Raw genomic sequence first — 19660 nt, forward strand, 5'->3', positions numbered from 1 at the left:
CCGTCTTCATGGTAAGCCTTGTCTCTTCCATCCTGTTGGCATAGAGGCCTATTATTCTTTGGGCTTACGTGGGGCACTGGTTAGGTTATGACTGTATGATAGCAGTTGTATGAGTAAAGCTTGCCAGCATCTGTGTCTCCAACATTCATAACACAGTTCAGTGGCTGTGGCGCTTTCCATAGGGGCCCCATTTGTCAGTCTTCGACATAACGTCAAATGTGACTAATGGAACATCTTCCTGATGGAGGAAACAGAGACATTATGTCACTCCTGCCACAACCCTGAACCACCCTGCTGAATGGCCGGGATCCCTGTCTCGGCTCCTCAACATAAACCTGAATGAGTGGATGCGTGCCATATACCTGTATGTACAGGGGAGTGGCTTGGCATGCAAATTCCACACGCCAATTCCATTGGCTGTTTTCAAAGGTGATTGTTATTATTAATTATTATTATTTAATTATTTTTTTTTGGATGTTGTGCTTTTATTGTGCTGTTGTGTAGGCTTATTTGTGGATGGGTACAGCAAATGCACAATAATAAATTGCCTTGCAGTATATTAATAAAGTGTCTATTTTATTTTATTTTAATTTATCTTTATTTCAATTAATTATTATTATTTTTATTTTTTTATTTGGATTAACAATAATAACACTGGGAACAGACTGTATTATAATTTATTACTAACAAAAGAAATATACAAAAATATTTTTTTCTTATCATGCTAATCCCTAGATAAATAAAACATTAGTTCTAAACAAGGAAGTTTGTGCTTCTTCATTCAAAGCCATTATATGATCAGCTCATGACATACATCTACTACGAAATTTGTCTCAAACAGCAAAAACGTGAAAAAATTCACACTGTGTGCACCCGACTTTCGACCCCACCTACAAACTGACATTTGGAGCCATGGTGGGCTGCTTGTCAAACTCGATCTCTCTGTTGGAAAAGCCTTTGTCTAAGACTCATTAGTCTGGTTGTCTGACATTTCAAGAATGTCAAATGTAACTCAGGGATCACGCTGACATCCAGTAGATTTGCTCAATGATTCTTTTGTAACGGTGCTGGCTGGATCTACAGTATGTGTAGTGATATGCTGAGCTGCAAGAAATGATGCTGTGTACAACCAAAGAAAATCATTGACACTTTATTAATATACTGCAAGGCAATTTATTATTGTGCATTTGCTGTACCCATCCACAAATAATCCTATACAACAGCACAGTTTTGCTGCCATTTAGACAGATAATGAAAGCTGTTTAATATCCCTTGCTGCTGATCTACTGCTCTTCTCTTTCACTGTACCCCCTAATATTCAGAAGGCAGTATTGCTTGTAATTCATGAATTACATTAAACTGAATTGTCTTAGTAACCAGTAAAATTGTCAGAAAATTGTCTGTTTTTTCATTTTCATTAAACAGAAGAGTTAATTTAGTTAATTTTTGCTCTTTTTTTAATGTTTCTTTTGTTCTCTGACCCAAGATGCTGCTTTAATTCAGCTGTGGCCATGATGGGGAGAGGTTTATAATTTTAATATGAGTTTATATATATATATATATGTATATGTATAATTTTATAAGTTTATAATTTAATATGAACAATTGTTTTTGGTAACTAAAATAAAGGTGAAATAAAATAAATTTAAATATTATATGAAAACATTAGTTATAAAAAAATGAAACAAATTCAAGTTGCAGTACTAAAATTACTAAAACCGAAATAAAAATAAAATAATGCTTAATAGAAATGAATATATAAAAATAAAAGCTAATACAAAATATTTATAAATACTAAATATAAGTAATGCTAAAATAGCTGTGTTCCTCACAAAAAAAAAGCTATTGTATGAGTTTTAAAGACATTTTGTAACTCGACAGCCTTGATAGTGGCCAGGAAAATGTACCTTTTGTGTTCCACTGAAGAAGAAAAAAAAGTCATAATGACAAAATCTTAATTTTTGGGCAATCTAATCCCATTAATAATAGCCCTGCCAGTTTAAGGAAGCACGGTCAGCATGTAAGACAATGACCCACTCACTATTTCAACCATTCTGCTCAGACTGACAAGACAAACAGTGAGGGTGTAATATACATACCCAGTCTTCAAGCTGACTAGCGCATCATTCACCCCGGTCTGATGGTACTTCACCATGTACTGGTGCATGTCGGGGTAATTCTTTCGGATGTTTCTCTCTGTACTGCCGTTTGGGACCGTTCCAAAGCGGAAAGGAGGGGAGTAGGAGTAGGGGCTCTGAAACTACGAGTTAAAAAACAAAATAAGCATTTGATAAAAGAACAACAGGAAATAAAATGCTTTTATTTTATGTTTACAAAACATTGAGTTTTATCACTTACACTCCAAAAAATACTGCTTCCAATAAGAACAAAACATTTTTACAAGCTAAATCTTTTAAAGTTCACAAAGGACTTTTCATTCTCTAGTACTTTTAAAACCTACATACAGAAGCGATAATATACAGTAGTGTTTGAATGTGTTTGTTTGTTGACTATTTGACCAGAGTTATGCCACTTTAATGTGTCTTCATGAGCAAACTGTGTCATGAGTGACTCTTCATGTCTTCTTCCTGCAGGCCCATACATGGCTTCACCGCTCCTCTTGACCTACTTTTTAGAGAACTGACATTGCCTGTCTTATTATACCTTTAATTCTCTATTACAACCCAAATAAATGCCCTTTTTGTCTGGAACAAGTAGCTGAGGAGCTCTTCTTGAGCCAGTCTACACCTGCTGCTCTCACTGTACTTGACTCAGTATGGTTATTTATTTTCAATAGGCAGCTATGGCAACACTTAAATAACACATTTTCTGAATGGACAAAAAATATCTGTATTTGGGAATCAGGAAAAATACACACTCATACATACACTACTGTCTGTTGTACAAAAGACATAATGCTCTGTGTTCTGTAGATTAAATTTTGCATCACAACACTTCACCATTCACAAATGCGGAGCTTGCAGTAAAACACCAACTAAAAGTCCCATGACAGCTGAACAAGACAAATGATTCTACTTTAATCGAGCTTACTATTATATAAGAGAGTTCACAATCTATGTCAAAGAGCTTTGGGCTTTGTTTTATTTTCAGACAATATATTTTAGATTTATACTTGTTTTGCCAAATTTTTCACTAGCTTCACCACCACACACACACACACACACACACACACACACACACACACACACACACACAAACACCTCAACCAACTTTCCAGCTCTGACAGGATTCTCTGCTCTAATACTAATCAGTTCTGAAATCTTTGTTTTCATGTAAAGGAGAGACACTCGTTAGAGCCTTATGAACAAAACATCCAGCGGTCAACATAACTTCAAGTCTGCAAAGAAAACACTCTAGACTGCAGTAAATACCCAGCAGAGACTGCAATGTCTTACCAAAGGTCAAAGTACTTTGTTGCACTATTACAGGATCGAAACCACTGACTGTGACTCTTTGGGAGACACACACCCTTGCCACAAGACCTATCAAATGAATATCCTTACATGACTTAAAAGGCATTAAGAATGTGAATAATGTGAAATGGTTATTTGGGTATATATATATATATATATATATATATATATATATATATATATATATATATATATATACATATATATATATATATATATATATATATACATATATATATATATATATATATATATATATATATATATATATATATATATATATATATATATATATATATATTAGGGGTGTAACGATACATGTATTCGTATTGAACCGTTCGGTACGAGGCTTTCGGTTCGGTACGCATTACAAACCGAACGGTTCGTTGGACCATTTTTCCTGCCGACCAAAATTTCGTTATTTCAAATGTAGGCACGTGCAAGCGCGCTCATAATGTAAGAGATGCTGGCGCGACCACAATATTGCCTAACATCAAGCAAACGTAATGAAAGCGGAACGAAACTGCGCTACTCGTCATTTTGTGCTTCACGGACCGTTTATCAGTTTGGACCAATGCAGCGCGAGCCGATCTTGATCAAGCGACACTGTTACTACACAGCGCTAAGAGATCCAGTAAAGAAAGCATTTGAATTCGCCACTGAAGTAATAACATCGCTGTGAGATCTAGTGAGAAGCATTCACATTCTCCGTTATTAACGGATCAAACAGCGCTGACGTGGAAACCAGGAGAAACATTGTGCCATGAATGAACTATCCAGTGTCCACAGATCAGCAACATTCACCATGGATTTACTGTAGTAACACTAACTGTAACCATGGAAGTTTGGCAGGAATAGTAGGCTACAATGCTTTCAAGTAACATTACGTCGGTTTTATTTCGACATTATTAATAAAATTGCTGCCCTCAAATGTAAATCTGAAATAAAATAAACCTTTGTTTATACTACAATATTACATTTCATTTTTCATTCTTACATATTATTTCATTCAATATTACATTCTCAAGGAGCAAGGAGCTGTTTTTGTTTTCAAGAGTCAAGTATAGCTCCATCATTGCTCAAAGTAAAAAATGATCATACTTTATGATGTTAGTTTTAATAATAATAAAAATATATGCTCAATTCTAAATAAATGTTTTCTATTTGACTATATTTTAAAATGTAATTTATTCCTGTAATGTCAAATCTGAATTTTCAGCATCATTACCCCAGTCTTCATGTCACATGATCCTTCAGAAATTAGTCTAATATTGTGACATTTATTATTATGATCAATTATCAACAATTATTATTATCAATTTTGAAAACAGTTGTGCTGCTTAATATTTTTTTTTTGTGGAAACCGTGATACATTTTCTTCAAGATTATTTGATGAGTAGAAACAACAGCATTTATTTGAAATAGACATCTTTTGCAAAAGGCTTTACTGTCACTTTTGATAAAGTAAGTTTTAATTTCTTTAAAAAAAATTCTTACTGACTCCAAACTTTTGAATGGTGGTATGGATATATTAATCGTTTTACCTTATTGTCGCTTAGACCTGTCACTTGGTCCACAAATTCCTCCTGGATCATGAAGGCAGCCAAGTTGGCAGTGTAGCTGGCCAGGAAGATGACAGCAAAGAAGGCCCAGACGGACACTATGAATTTACTGGTGGTGCCTTTGGGGTTTTGCACCGGCACAGAGTTGTTAAATACCAGGCCCCACAACAGCCACACTGCTTTCCCCATGGTGAAAGACGGTCCGTGGGGGTCTACGGTAAACATGTTTTCATTATCATCCTTCATTTGTGACAAATGTGTTGCAAAGTGCCTTTTTCAATGCTTTAATTTTGGAAATAATATAGTTTCCCCTCTGCATGGTCATTAGAGTTCTTGCACATATTAATGACAACATACAACACCCTACTGCTCAGCTGTTAATCATTTGAATAGTTCATTGTTTTCATACAAGCAGAACTGCATGCAAGAGTTAACAGTGGAACATTGGGGTAAATACACAGAAGTGAAGCTGGAAACGGTTCGTTTGTAAGGTGGGTGTAGAACTAGACAGCTGATTTATCTTTAGAATTCTTTGACATGTTTCCCTTTTGAAAATGGAAAAATCTAAGCTTTAAATGAGTCATCTAACAAGAGAAGAAATGCTTTTTAGTGCCCCATAACAAAAGCCCTCCAAATGAGACTACATGAATTAAATCTGATCCACTTGAATCAAATGAAAATGAATTGAAAACTGGGCGCCTGAAACCACTCAGCGCTGAAAACAGTAAAATTAAGTATAAATTAAACCTTTACATTTTGCAAAATAACCGAGGGGTTGTGGTACAGATTATGAGACAGGCTCTATCAGAGCAGGGCAAGGGTTTACGAGTGCGCCTGTAACTGGAAGACCAACTGCATTGCAGGGGAACCGCAGGGGGAGGGAGTAGCTGAGGGTGCTAGTTACGTACCTTTGCCCTGAGCGAGGTTCCTGTTGAAGCCCAGGGGGCTGATGTACTCAAACATGAAGACAGCCATTGCAGTCACCAGCAGCAACATCACAAACATCATCACCCACACAGACGCACTGAAGGGCTCTGCAGCGAGGGAGGAGAAGGAGGAGCAAGAGACAGGTAGATCAGGGGAAAAAACGACAGTCAGCGACTATCATGCAGGCATTCTGCATGGTATGTGACTATAGACAAGCTGAAGAGATTAAAGAGCTTTACCATGGGAAGTAAATGGAAAACTGGCAAGTGTCCATTGGGGAGGTTTCTCAGACCCTATAATTATTGGCCTTATGCTAATTAAATAATGGCTTGCTGATCTAGTGCCATCAAGCATAAAGAAGCACTCAGGGTGCTATGAATCTAAAAGCGGTCCACTTCAGCAGATTTGTTGGAGACTCTATTGGCCTGTTGGATCTGTGCTTTGATTGGTGAGAAGACCTCAATATTTTGACAGGTGGAAATAAGATGCGCCTCTCACGATCATCAGGAAACCAGCTGCTGTGCCCTGCAGATAGTTACCTAAAAACGCTGATGGAGAGACAGTTCCGTTGCTACGGGATACCATCACACTAATCCCCGTTTCCACGAAGGGGACGGAGAAATCGATGACCTCTGAGCGCTCCTCATTGATTGTCAGGGAGCCCACGGCCATGACTGCTTTTTTGGTCAACACCTGTGGCAGAAGACAAGACAACACAAAGGTTTGGACAAAATCAGCTTAGTTTATATACAGAACACCTGGGATATTTCAATTTATTTTTGCAACCAAATGAAACTTGAGTTTCAACAGCATTTCACTCCTGGATCCAAATTGAACAAATATCTAGCTCCTTTCCCCAATTTCACATTTGATTGCTATCAAGCTTTGAGTGATTACTTCCAGTGAAGAGAAAGAGAGAGAAGCTCACTCAGCTTCTGTGAACAAAACTTTATTTAGTCTAACCTTTGTTTAGCTCTGTAAATGGAAAAGCAGATTTGGCTATTTAAAACTTCTCACCTCTCCCACCATGCCGTTCCACACATTGTTGATCTTCTTCCCGTGCTTCCCGTTGGTCACTAGATAAAGGTCATAGGTGAACTTCACATTCCGAGCAATTTTCTTGAGTATGTCGATGCAGAAGCCTTTGCAGCACTTTTTGATGTATGTTCCTCCTCCCTCGGTGGTGTTGCTGATGAATAGAGCATATTAATCAAAGCTCAACTTAAAGATAAAAATATCTGAATCATGATGTCAGGACCATTTCACACTTAGCTGACTGATGCATTTTCGAGATTCATCCAAGTATGGGGAGATATATGGCATGTGTTGCAATGAACATTCATAGCAGTAAGAAATGCAGTTTTGTGCATAAAAAAATACAGCAGTCACTCTTGAAATTGCAATGACTGAGCAAAAAAACAGTACCATTCAAAAGTTTGGGGTCAGTATTTTGAAGTCAGTTCAATACAATACAATAATACATGTATTGTACAAGAATGCATTACATTTTTTTCATTGTTATTACAATTTTCTTTCTATTCAAAGAATCACAAAAAGAAAAAGAAAAAAAAATAAGCAGCACAATTGTTTTAACATTGATAATAATAAGAAAAGTTTCTTGAGCATCAAATCATCATATTCTTATGATTTTAGAAGAATCAAGTGACAATGAAGACTGGAGTAATGATGCTGAAAATGAATAAATTACATTATAATAGAATATAATAGAAAATGGTTACTTTAAATTGTAATAGTATTGCTGTTTTTACTGTATCAAATAAATGCAGCCTTAAGGCCCTTTCACACTGGACGCGATTTTTACGCACGAATAATTCGCGCGATGGTTTTATTTTTTGACCAGCTGTTTGTGTAATGAGTGCTTTCACACCGAACGCGAATGTGCTGCGGCGAAAAAACGACTTTTTTTTTTTTTCGTTTCGATGTCGATTTTTTTTTTCAGGATAGAGACCGTGTTTACGCGGCTCATGTGATGGGTTTTGACGCGAACTATTCGCACACGAACTATTCGCTTTTTCGTTACGCATCCGGTGTGAAAGGGCCTTTAGTGAGCAAAAGAGACTTCTTTATAATAAAAAAACATTGTACCGACCCCAAACTTTCGAAAGGCAGTGTAGATAACAAGAGTTTAATCCATTTTAAGTCAGATATTTTTAACAAAAGAAATGTTAACTACAAACACTTTTTACTAAACTGTCAATTACAGAAGTGCCTTTTGTTTTAAATAAACATGCTCTCTCTGGAACATACTTTATGGGTTACCCAATCAATTTTGTCACAACCCTTAGTTTTTGTAGAGTAAATTCAGCTCAAAGGTCAGTGTGAACAGAAAGAAATTTTGTACTTAGAGTGATCAGAATTTCAAGTCTCTGATTTCATGACTACCTACATCACACACTATGTCATTGTTACTTCATGCTTATAAATCAAAAAAAATTGTAGCCCTCATTTAGTATAGTTAAGCCGGGGACTATAAAGGCCGATTATGAATGTAATTTGATACTTACGACTGATCATGCCCAAACACGCCGAGTCACAGACAGTCGGTGTTTAAAATCTGCTCCAGTCATTGGAAACAGTCTGTAAGTGTGTTCAGTTCAGTCTTAGAATGTTTCATCTAGTCGTTAAGTGTGTCCCCGGCATAACAGTATATTGGATATGTGAGCTTCACATGATTTTCACTGCATGTAAAACCAATCTCTGTGTAAACAAAACAGGATTAAGCACTCAGAAGAGGAGTCACCATCGTATTTAGTTGCAGTGTGTCTAAAGCATATTTTGGACAGCTGTCTGCTTGTGCAGATCAGGCTCTAGCTGGGGTTACTGTACAGTAGGTATAGTCTGCTGAAGCATGAACGATAGAGCCTTTTGCTGCCGGCAGTGGAGATATTTCTTAATTACAATGAATAGTAGGGCTTTCCCATGAGAGCCACTCTGGGAGCCATCAAGGGAGTGCCAAACCTCTGGTGAAAATTGCAGTTGGCTGGAGATTTCTGATGCCTCGTAAAGACCACCGCCAATCTGTGCCGACTTAATTGCACAGGGGTTCCTGTTTTCCAGAGCGAGGAGGAAGACAATTCTATTTAAAGGCAGTCAAGATTATTATTTAATTTGGACTGGGGGAGAAGGTCCTGCTCTTAGACACAGTCAGGAGGCGTTGACTGGAGTAGGACCTGCATTTCTCCAGCTTATGTCTAGTGTTCATATTCTCATTCACCCCTTTATTCATTTCTCAGTCGACGAATATTACCTCACCCAAACAAATATCCTGTTTACAACCTGGTATTAAAATCTGTCGGGTGTAATCCAATCTCAAATGGTTAGCCAGACACATTGAATTGTATACCAGGCTTATAACATTAAAATGTATCAATTTATTTAACTATAATTTAATTGCATTAACTTTTATTTAAGTTAATAAATAAATATAAATAAAATATATATAAAGTCTCCCGGGAGAAGCACTGATTTGAAACTTGCCTTTGCCTACAGCTGAGGAAAATGACCGGTGAACAGGTGTGTTTCTGTCTTACTTTATCTATAATTAACCTTTTAGGTTTTCTTTTGCAAAATGTTTATTACATATCTAGACAGAAATCCACATTAGCACTTAGTAGCAATTCACTCTCTCTAGGATAGGGGAATCTATAAGCTGAAAGCTCTGCCATCATATGTTGCTTTTTTTTTAATTCTACATCGGACGCATGCGAAATGACTAAATTAGTGATTACATGTATGTCTACACTAGACGAATCTACAGTATTTATTTCGTTCTCCATTAATTAATGAGAACATTACATTTAATTGAAAGGGGTGTTTCATTTGTCTGTCCAAAATAATAATTTGGGCACTGCATATGTCACAGGCAAGTTAAGAAACAATTGTATATTGTTTGTTTTGTTCATTAATTATTTTATTACATTAACCGTTAAGCTGACTGAACTCCAACTAAATAAATAAATAAATGGGACCCTCCTTTCAATCAAATGAAATGTTCTCATTAATTTATGGAGAACGAAAGAAATAGGGCCCTATTTTAACGATCTGAAACGCAAGTATCAAACGCGAAACGCGAGTAACTTTTTGGGCGGATCTCAGGCGCTGTTGCTATTATACCGGCGGGATAAATGACTCTTGCGCCCAACACAAATCTAAAATGGGTTGGTCTGAAGTCGCTACATTACTCATAGGTGTGGTTTGGGTGTAACGTGAAATAAACCAATCAGATCTCACATTCCCTTTAAGAGCAGGCACACTTGTTCCATGGCAGATTGCTATTATGACGGCGGATTTGATAGGCGCACGCCAGGAGCGGTTCACAGCCGAGGAGACCGACATTCTCGCCAGGCCCATAAAAGACAGAGAAGTGACATTGTATGGAGATGGGAGAAACCCAACCAAATAAGCTTCGGTTAAACAGGCGTATAATAATTTGGGTAAATGTGTAAGCTAGATTTATGCCTATTTTTTCTCATCTTCATGGACACCACAATGATTTCCCTCATGTGGAATATTTTTCCTTGTATTTATGTATGGTTTGCAAAAATGGCAGCTGCTGCATCTGTGTAGATGAGACATGAGAGAAGCAAAGTGTATGTGCGTTGTGCACACGCTACACGCTAACTGCAAAATAGCACCAGGGAACCTATGCGCCGGAACATACCTCCTCTTTCGGATGAACTGCCCCCGGGAGAACAAGTTCATTCCCTAATTTACCGACATGCGTCTGTGGAGGGAAAAGTCCATTTTGCGTCGGGGGCAAAATAGGAATGATAAATGCGTCGGTGTACAAAGTCAATTGTGCTGGGTGCAAGATAGGGCCCATAGACTCGTTCAGTAAATGTAACATTTTTACAAAAATGTAACAAAGCAACATGGCAGAGCTTTCAGCTTATAGATTCTGTTAAGATATGTAATAAACATTTTGCAAAAGAAAACCTTAAAAAGGTTAATTATAGAAACACCTGTTCACCGGTCATTTTCCTCAGCTGTAGGCAAAGGCAAGTTTTAAATCAGTTCTTCTCCCGGGAGACTAGCGCTAAATTAATCCCCTATCTTAGCACCATCTACTGTTTTAGAAGAGGAAGTTGCTCAACTGCATTTGTGAGAAAATCTGCCTGGACACATTTGTGAGAAAATCGAGCTGAGAGATCTCATAAAAAGCCAAGTGTCTCACAATCATAACAGACAGATATGCATTTGTATGCACTAGATTTGGAATTTGACATGCAATTTGTAGGATGATTTGTATTTATTTGTGAAATATGATCTAGGCTCATTTATTTATATTTGCAAAACACAATGCATATGTGTTACTCCACTGCATTTTTGCTCAAATTGACCTTTGCACTTGCACGTTGCTTTCTGTTTGCTTGCGAGTCGAGTTTTCCTTTGCAAAGCAGATCGAGTTTGTTTGCAAAATGTTGGATTTGTTTGTTTAATTAAGGCATAATATTAACTCTATACATATACACCTGTATTTAACACTGTCACTTGATCAGATGTTTTTAACATGGTCAGATTGACAAGTAGTGAGAAAGAGTTGTGCATATTTTTTATCCACAGAGATCTTTACACTTGAGTCAGGGACACGTGAAACTTTTGCTTTTGTCCAAGACAATTTACAGTAAACTTATTACAGGGACAGTCCTCCTGGAGCAGCCTGGGGTTAAATGCTTTGCTCAAGGGCACAATGGCAGTGGTTAATGGACTGTCTCTTCTTGGGTTTAAACGTACAATATTTTGGTTTACAGCTCAGATGCTTAACCACAAGTCTGCACAACATCCTCTCTGGGGAAGGCATGTTTTGGACATAATTATGAGAGACTAAAGTAAATATAGCACTATATACAATTATTACAATTTTTTTTACTTTGGTTTAAAAAAATGACAGGGTTGCAGACAGGACAGAGCTGCATTAGTAATCAGGCCACCATCTGAGTGAGTAGAGCATCACCACTGTGGAGTTCATACAGAAAACACTTAAACTAGCAAAGCCACCTGGGAGCCTCATTTAACTTTTAGATTGAAACTAATTAAGACTCAGCTTTCTATGTTCTATCAACACTAAGAAAAAAACAAGAAAAAAACACTTATACTTTGTCTCCCATGTGATTGCTCCCATGTGCACCAATTCCTTCTTTTCACTGTGAACTATCGCCATGTATTTGTCCCCCTGATGTAGTCTGATTGCAACAGCTATAAATATCACATACTTTAAAATAATGGCCAGAGAAAGTGCATGTGCATTGCATAAGCCTGGGGAATAAATACCAAGGAATAGAATATAATACATTTTTAATCAATTGCAGTGCTCACTGATTGTCCTAGCTGTTCTACAACCAATATCTGAACAAAATAAATTAGTCTACAATACAGAGACAATGCAGTCTACCAAAAACTGAAAAGCTGAGCAATAAAATGCGTGTTCCCTGCTATTGTGTTTTGGTGGGAAGCTTATTGTAAAGCCAGCCTAGCACTGATCGCATAAAAGCAGATGAGTGTGTTTGGCAGCAGGAAGTGGCCGCATGCCTTCTGACTGCAGAATTTAACAAACTTTCCTGTCTCCACAATGAGAGAGACACACATTTGACTGCCTAGGCAAAATCCAGTTTAAAATCAATCTCTTCCCCTCTGTGCTGGCTATGACGCACACAATGAATTCCCCCGGCTCCTGCAGAGGCTCTATTCAAACTCTCACATGGCAGAATCCATATTATTATAGTCTTCTTCACATTTCGATTACCCCAGTGGCAATAAGAAGGGATCCCTTATGTTACCAGACCACTTCCTCGCTGCATTTACTACACCAATTACATTCTTATGTAGACACACTGTCCGCCATGTTTGTTTCTTCTTTTAGAGAAACAAGGCATGTTAATGTGGTCACTTGCCAAGACAACACAGTGAGTAAATCTAGGCAGATAAAAGATGGAGATAAAAGATGGAGGTTATACTCTGAGTAGACAACAGGTTTCAGATATCTGAATTCTTGACATTTGCTTTGAAAGCACAAATATCTCAATGGCGCAGAGTGATCTTGAATTGTTTGCATTTGTGTGTGTGTGTGTCCTGGTCACTGAAGGATGTTTCATCTGTGTCTGTGGCTTGTCAAGCTGGCACTGCATCAGTTTCTGCATATACAGACTTCAGTGGCAGCTGATGTAGAGGGTAAAATGACAGCTGAGGATACCACATCATCAGATTTATCTCTGACAAAAATTAGTCGAAGTGTTAGACTGTCTATCTGTCAGACTGGGCCAAAAAAAAAAAAAATTCACATTATTATAGCTAATTATTTTGAGGTTAAAGGATTAGTTCAGTCATAAAGATAAAATTTGGCTTTCTTTTTCAGGAAACAAAAAAAGAAGAAATTTTGAAGATCTACTTATTTTTTGAGGTCATACTTTTCTGTGCAATTACAATGAATGGGGACTAGGAGCTTTCAAGGTTTAAAAAGGTTTAAAATTTTAAAATATAAAAGTTGTCATTGCCACATTGTTTTGGGTTTTGTTTCATGTTTATATGTTTCATGTAGTTTATATTGAAGTTTAGTCACAGTCATGTGCTTCCCTTGCTCCTCATGTTGTCCTGCCATGTGCCCCCCTTGTGAATGTGTCATGTTTTGATTGGTTGTTTCATGTCATGTTTATTTTTTATTTTTTTCTGTTTTGTGATTTATTGTCTTTTTTTTTTTTTTTACAGGTGTTTCTTATTGCTTATTAGTCTTTGTGTATATATAGCCCTCATGTTTCATTGTTCCTTTGTCTAGCTTTGTTTCCTGTAACCCCTGTTTGTGAGTTTGTTTAGTTCATGTTCGTTTCAAGTTTCAAGTTTCAAGTCAGGCTTTTGTTTGACCTTTATTTGTTATGTTAAATATACTGCACATGGGTTCTTACTACAACTTGCTTTCAGTGGACTTTCTTACAGACAGCTAGACCTCTAAAATGAACCCAGCAGTCACTTTGCTACATTTGCGCCAGGGGAATCGCCCCATTGAAGAATATGTGATTTGTTTAAGGCTTCCTGGGGGAAAGATAGACTGGTCCCTGGCAGAATACATTGACCATGCCCTTCTGTTAAGTGCTACAGCCACAGAGGCCACCCATAAACTCACTGTGCCTCATGCTATCGAGGCCATTTATGTTCCAGGCCCACCACTGCTCCACGACCCTCTGCTCCACGGTCCAGGTCCGCTAACGCTCCACAGTCCAGGTCCGCAAGTGCACCATGACCCTCTGCTCCATGGTCCAGTCCCTCCTCTGCCCAACGGCCCAGGTCCACCACTGCTCCATGGTCCAGTCCCTCCTCTGTCCAACGGCCCAGGTCTACCACTGCTCCACGGTCCAGTCCCACCTCTGCCCAATGGCCCAGGGCCGCCTAAGCTCCATGGTCCAAGTCTGCCACCGCTGCACAGTCTAGACCACAATCCAGGTGTTCTTCCTCTTCACGGGCCTGGCCCTCCATCCCTTCCCCTAGACCACCTCCACTCCTCCACCCTTCTGGACTATTTATTGTTTTGTGTTTATTTTGTTGGGTGGTTTGTTAGGGCGTCGGGTGCTGCCCTTTTTTGAGGGGGTGGATATGTCACGTTGTTTTGTGTCATGTTTGTTTCATGTTTCAAGTCAGGTCTTTGTTTATTTTTAATTTGTTCACATTTGTTAAACTGCACACGGGTTCTTACTACAACTCTCTTTCAGTGGACGTCCTTACAGTCATCCAGGTTTGGAGAAGACATGAGGCTGAGTAAATAATGACAAGTTTGAAGACGGTACAATTTGTTTTTGGCAAATTGTCTCTTATTCTCACCAAGGCTGCATTTATTTTATAAAAAATACAGTAAAAACAGTAATATAGTGAAATATTAGTACAATTTAAAATAACATTTTCTATTGTTATATTTTTAAAATGTAATTTCTGTGATGGCAAAGCTGAATATTCAGCATCATTACTTTAGTCTTCAGTTTCACATAACCCTTCAGAAATCATTCTAATTTGCTGCTCAAGAAACATTTATTATCAATGTTGAAAACATTATGTAGCTTTATAATTTTGTGGATTTTTTTTAATTATTATTATTCTTTGAATAATGTCCAAATGAAATGTATTTATTTAAAATATGTTTTTGAAACAATGTAAGCATTTACTGTGACTTTTGATCAATTAAATGAATCGATGCTGAAGAAAATGATTAATTTCCTTTCGAACGATAGTGTATTTTGGGTGAACTGTGCCTTTGACAGTACTTATGCAAATTAATACTGTGCATATCACTGACAGATGAGCTTTCAAATAAGTGGGAAATTCTCTATAGCTTTTACCATAAAACTTTTAGCTTTTGGTAATGTAATTTATAGGTTGTTTATCAAACCACACAGAATTTAATCATAAAACAGAAGATAATAACAACTCTCTGATCTTGTTTATGTTAGGTTGAATCAGGGCAGAAGTTCCCGTTGGGTTTTCTGATGCACTAAAGTTAACAAATTCTAGTTTTGTTTACTGTGATTATGGCTAAGTAGTTAAGTTGGCTGAGTAATTTTGCTGATAAAAGCAAACAGATGAGGAACCAATAAAGTAAGGCTGAGGGAGAGACACACAGAGAGAGAGAGAGAGAGAGAGAGAGAGAGAGAGAGAGAGAGAGAGAGAGAGAGAGAGAGAGAGAGAGAGAGAGAGAGAGAGAGAGAGAGAGAGAGAGAGAGAGAGGGAGGGGGGGGGGGCAGGTCTATCCTGCCAGTGTCTTTGCATGCCTCAGTAATTCCTGCCTCCTCCTCTTCCTCCAAACGGGCACAATGGATGCTTGAGTGGGAATTGTGCCGTTGGAGGAAAACAACAGAGAGCATTGGCCTGTTTGCAAGTGGACATGTGTGGAATCCATGTATTCTCTCGAGTGTGTGTGTGTGTGCGCTCAGTTCTTTGATGAGACTAATCTTCATGCATACAGAGCAGGCTATAGTGATCCTATGAGATCATATATTCTTCGCCCTATTTAGCAGTGTATGAAATCCAATAAAAGCCCCTGTGCATTTCTTTAAGGGACATGGGCAGTTCTCACAGTCTGCATTAATCATGGTTCACAGATCACAACAATTTTTATGACTGTGGCCTTTTAAATACTGTGCTCAAAAGTGTACACTACCTTTCAAAATTTTGGGGTCAGTAAGACTTTTTTTTTATATTAAATTAATACTTTTATTCATCAAGGATGCATCCATTTGATCAAAAGTGACAGTAAATACATCTGTAATGTTACAAAAGATTTTTTTTAAATAAAAATTATTTTGAACTTTATATTCATCAGAGAAACGTAAAAGAAAGTATCACGGTTTCCACCAAAAATAATTAGTGGCACAATACAATACAATAATAATAATAATAATAATAATTGTTTAAATAATAAAATGCACATAAAAAAGTAAATGAACACAAGAGACTTTCAAAATATTTGAAAAATCTTACCGACCCCAAACTTTTAAGCAGTTTTTTTTTAAACACCTTCATGTCTCTCTGACAATAAGCACCCAAGACTCAGTTTACACCTATAAAAATCAAATGTTTCTTCCAATCACATGTGGACAGTAACACTCTACCACACTTACACCCGACGTACTTGTTACATCATAAGAAAAATGGCCTCTCTGTAAAATATATTAGCCTCTCTGTATTACTCTCTGTATCCAGATCAGATGGTGGACCTGCGCCTGGACACTCATCAACACGACAGCCATCGGCACTGATCCTCAACAAACCCGTCTCCATACTGGCGTGATGACTCTGATCTTCAACCAGATGGATCTGAATGTTACGATCCAATATTCCAACTTCTGACCTGTAATGCTGCCTGAATCATAATCATACTGTACACTGTTGGTTCATTGGCCAGAGGAGAACTGGCCCCTCGACTGAGCCGGCTTTTTTCCCATTCTGTCACCTGATGGAGTTTTGGTTCCTTGCCACTGTCACCTTTGGCTTTTGGCTAGTTTAGTTGGAGACACTTAATATTCAACAATATTATTGATCTGCCTGTATTGACACCATTGTATGAGAACTAAACTGAGCTGGACGATTACATCACTGTTTTCTCCAGAGCACCTACATATATAAATTAACTAAATAAGTTAATAACCTTTTTACAACAAAAATGAACCATCACTAAACTTACTTAAAGGGCACCTATTATGGAATTTTGAAATTTACCTTTCATGTAGTGTGTAACATAGATCTAAGTGAACAAAAACATCCTGCAAAGTTTGAAATATGAAAGTGCACCGTATATAAAGTTATTGTCTTTCAAAAGTAAGAGTCGACTCTGAGTCATTTTTATGAATCGTTAGAAGACCGAAGCTTTTTCTCTGACTAGATGACGTCAACTTGTCAAGTTATTTGAATACGATACGCCCACTTACTGCGCTCCAAGGCCAAAGAAAACTTGAAAACATCACGGCGACGAGACGCTGTGTTCTGAAGCATTTGAAGACTAAGTGGCTACAATTCATATATGCAACTATACCACAGAAGTATAGTCCGAGCCTTGTGCTTTGTTCGCGCCATTTTGAAGACGGTTGCTTTACCAACTTAAATGCAATCAAACTTGGATTCGCGAGCCGGCTGATATTGAAGGAAGGTTCAGTTCTAAGTGTATTTGCATCAGCTTCCTCCTCCGTATCACAACCTGTAAGTGTTATTAATAATTGTTGCTTTTATGTTTTATGTAGCATGCTTAATAATTATTTGGTTTGTTGTGTAAGCACCGTTTAGCTTCTAGGTCTTCAATGACAATTGTATTGAGATATGTGAAGTGTTTGTCGTTGTTTTCGGAGTTGTCTTAAAGAATAGAGTAATACCTCGTAACTGCATTATTTTTTTTTTTTTGTAAAAATGTTATGTTTATGCCTCGGGCTAACGCAAACAAAGACTGATTGTGCTTTTACAATATGAACTCTGGGCTATGCTCGCTAACATAACATTAAATTCCTTATCTCATTTTAAATGTTTTACTACAAACTACAAAGCAGTGGACTATAATCATTATTATAACACAATTTAATTGATAAAAGCATCATTGTACTCCGTGTTAAACAATAAGTATTATCTCTGTAAACACTGCTAACATCATCGGACCAATCACTGCAGATTAGCGTCACGTAAAGGCGGGGTTTTGAAAAGTGATTCACTAAACGAGTCAAAACAGGTAAAAATAAATGCATATTATAAAAAAACTAAAGTCTTTTTTGTCATTGCATGCATGCAAAACTGTTGTTGGGGACTTCTAAAACAATATTAGGAACATTTTAAATGCCATAATAGGTGCTCTTTAAGATGGACTATGACAGAATTTTCTTCTAGATCTGCTGTATAGACGAAACAAACTTTGTTGCATTATTTTCCTGTTATCACTGTAAAGCTGCTTTAAAACAGTCTGTATTGTAAAAAGCACTATAGAAAGGTGACATGACTTGACTGATATATGTAGTCATGCAGTCAACAACACTCAACATATAGTCAGGTCCGAATCTTCAAGATTGTGTAACCCTGTAGGCATTTTTGAGGAAAAGTTGTTATACCACATTTTTAGAAAGTTCAATGTCTCCTGAATAAGGATCCACCGTATAACATTGAAATAAGGGTCCCATTTTCTTGTAATTGTTATCGAAACAATAGGTGCATTATTCACAGACGAAAAACTACAGGTGGATAGGGTAAAATTTTTAAGTTAAAGATATCACCATAAAACCTTTCCAGTTTTTCACTTACATAGAGACAGACATTTTTTGTATTACAAGTTTTCTGAAATGTCATGTTTACATATGCAAATGAGGCATACTAGTATATATATATATACCAGTACGCGGTTCTCCCTTTCGGGCTAGCCCTGTCTCCTCGCGTCTTCACAAAGGTTGTCGAGGCAGCCCTTGTTCCTCTTCAGGATCTGGCTGATCCTAGCTCACTCTCGAGACAAGGTTTGCGAACACAGGGACCTAGTGCTCCGGCACCTAGCTTGTCTGGGCCTTCGGGTCAACTGGGAGAAGAGCAAACTCTGCTCCATGCAGAAGATCTCTTTTCTCGGTATGGAAATCGACTCGGTCGCCATGTGCGCGCAGCTTATGAGCGAGCGCGCGCAGTCACTGCTGACTTGCCTTCGTCAGTTCGAGGGCAAGAGTGCGGTTTCACTGAAACTATTTCAGAGGCTCCTGGGGCATATGGCATCCGCAGCCACAGTAACGCCGCTCGGTTTGCTTCATATGAGACCGCTTCAGCTTTGGCTTCGTGATCAAGTCCCGAGGTGGGCATGGCACGCTCAGAGTCGCAGTGTCTTCGACCTGCCGTCAGACCTTCACCCCGTGGACGAACCTCAGTTTTCTATGGGCTGGAGTGCCCATAGAACGAGTTTCCTGGCATGTTGTTGTATTAACAGATGCCTCCACAATGGGCTGGGGTGCCATGTGCAATGGACATGCTGCCGCGGGCTCTTGGACAAGACCCCAGCGCCTTTGGCATGTCAATTGCCTCGAGTTGCTGGCTGTACGTCTCGCCCTGCACCGCTTCTGTGCATTGCTCAGGGGTCGTCACGTACTAGTCCGATCAGACAATACCACAACAGTAGCGTACATCAAGTGACAAGGTGGTCTGCGCTCCCGCCGTATGTCGCAACTCGCCCGCCACCTCCTCATATGGAGTCAGAAGCACCTGAGGTCACTTTATATCCATTTTATATCCTGA

The 19660-nt window shown here is 38.1% G+C and overlaps 1 protein-coding gene across 1 annotated transcript in view; it reads right to left on the minus strand.

Moving 5' to 3' along the window:
- Positions 1-19660, minus strand: part of grin2aa (glutamate receptor, ionotropic, N-methyl D-aspartate 2A, a) — a gene marked incomplete at both ends in the record, with an annotated part of 151994 nt that overhangs the window by 9358 nt on the left and 122976 nt on the right. Inside the window, 5 exons of the mRNA XM_081359890.1 lie at positions 2100-2260; positions 4979-5208; positions 5905-6030; positions 6463-6616; positions 6941-7112. Coding sequence (XP_081216016.1) covers positions 2100-2260; positions 4979-5208; positions 5905-6030; positions 6463-6616; positions 6941-7112 — 843 coding nt within the window. The remainder of the gene's footprint in view (positions 1-2099; positions 2261-4978; positions 5209-5904; positions 6031-6462; positions 6617-6940; positions 7113-19660) is intronic.

Source organism: Scardinius erythrophthalmus (genome assembly GCF_964197995.2).
Source record: "Scardinius erythrophthalmus genome assembly, chromosome: 1".
NCBI classification, from domain to species: Eukaryota; Metazoa; Chordata; class Actinopteri; order Cypriniformes; family Leuciscidae; genus Scardinius; species Scardinius erythrophthalmus.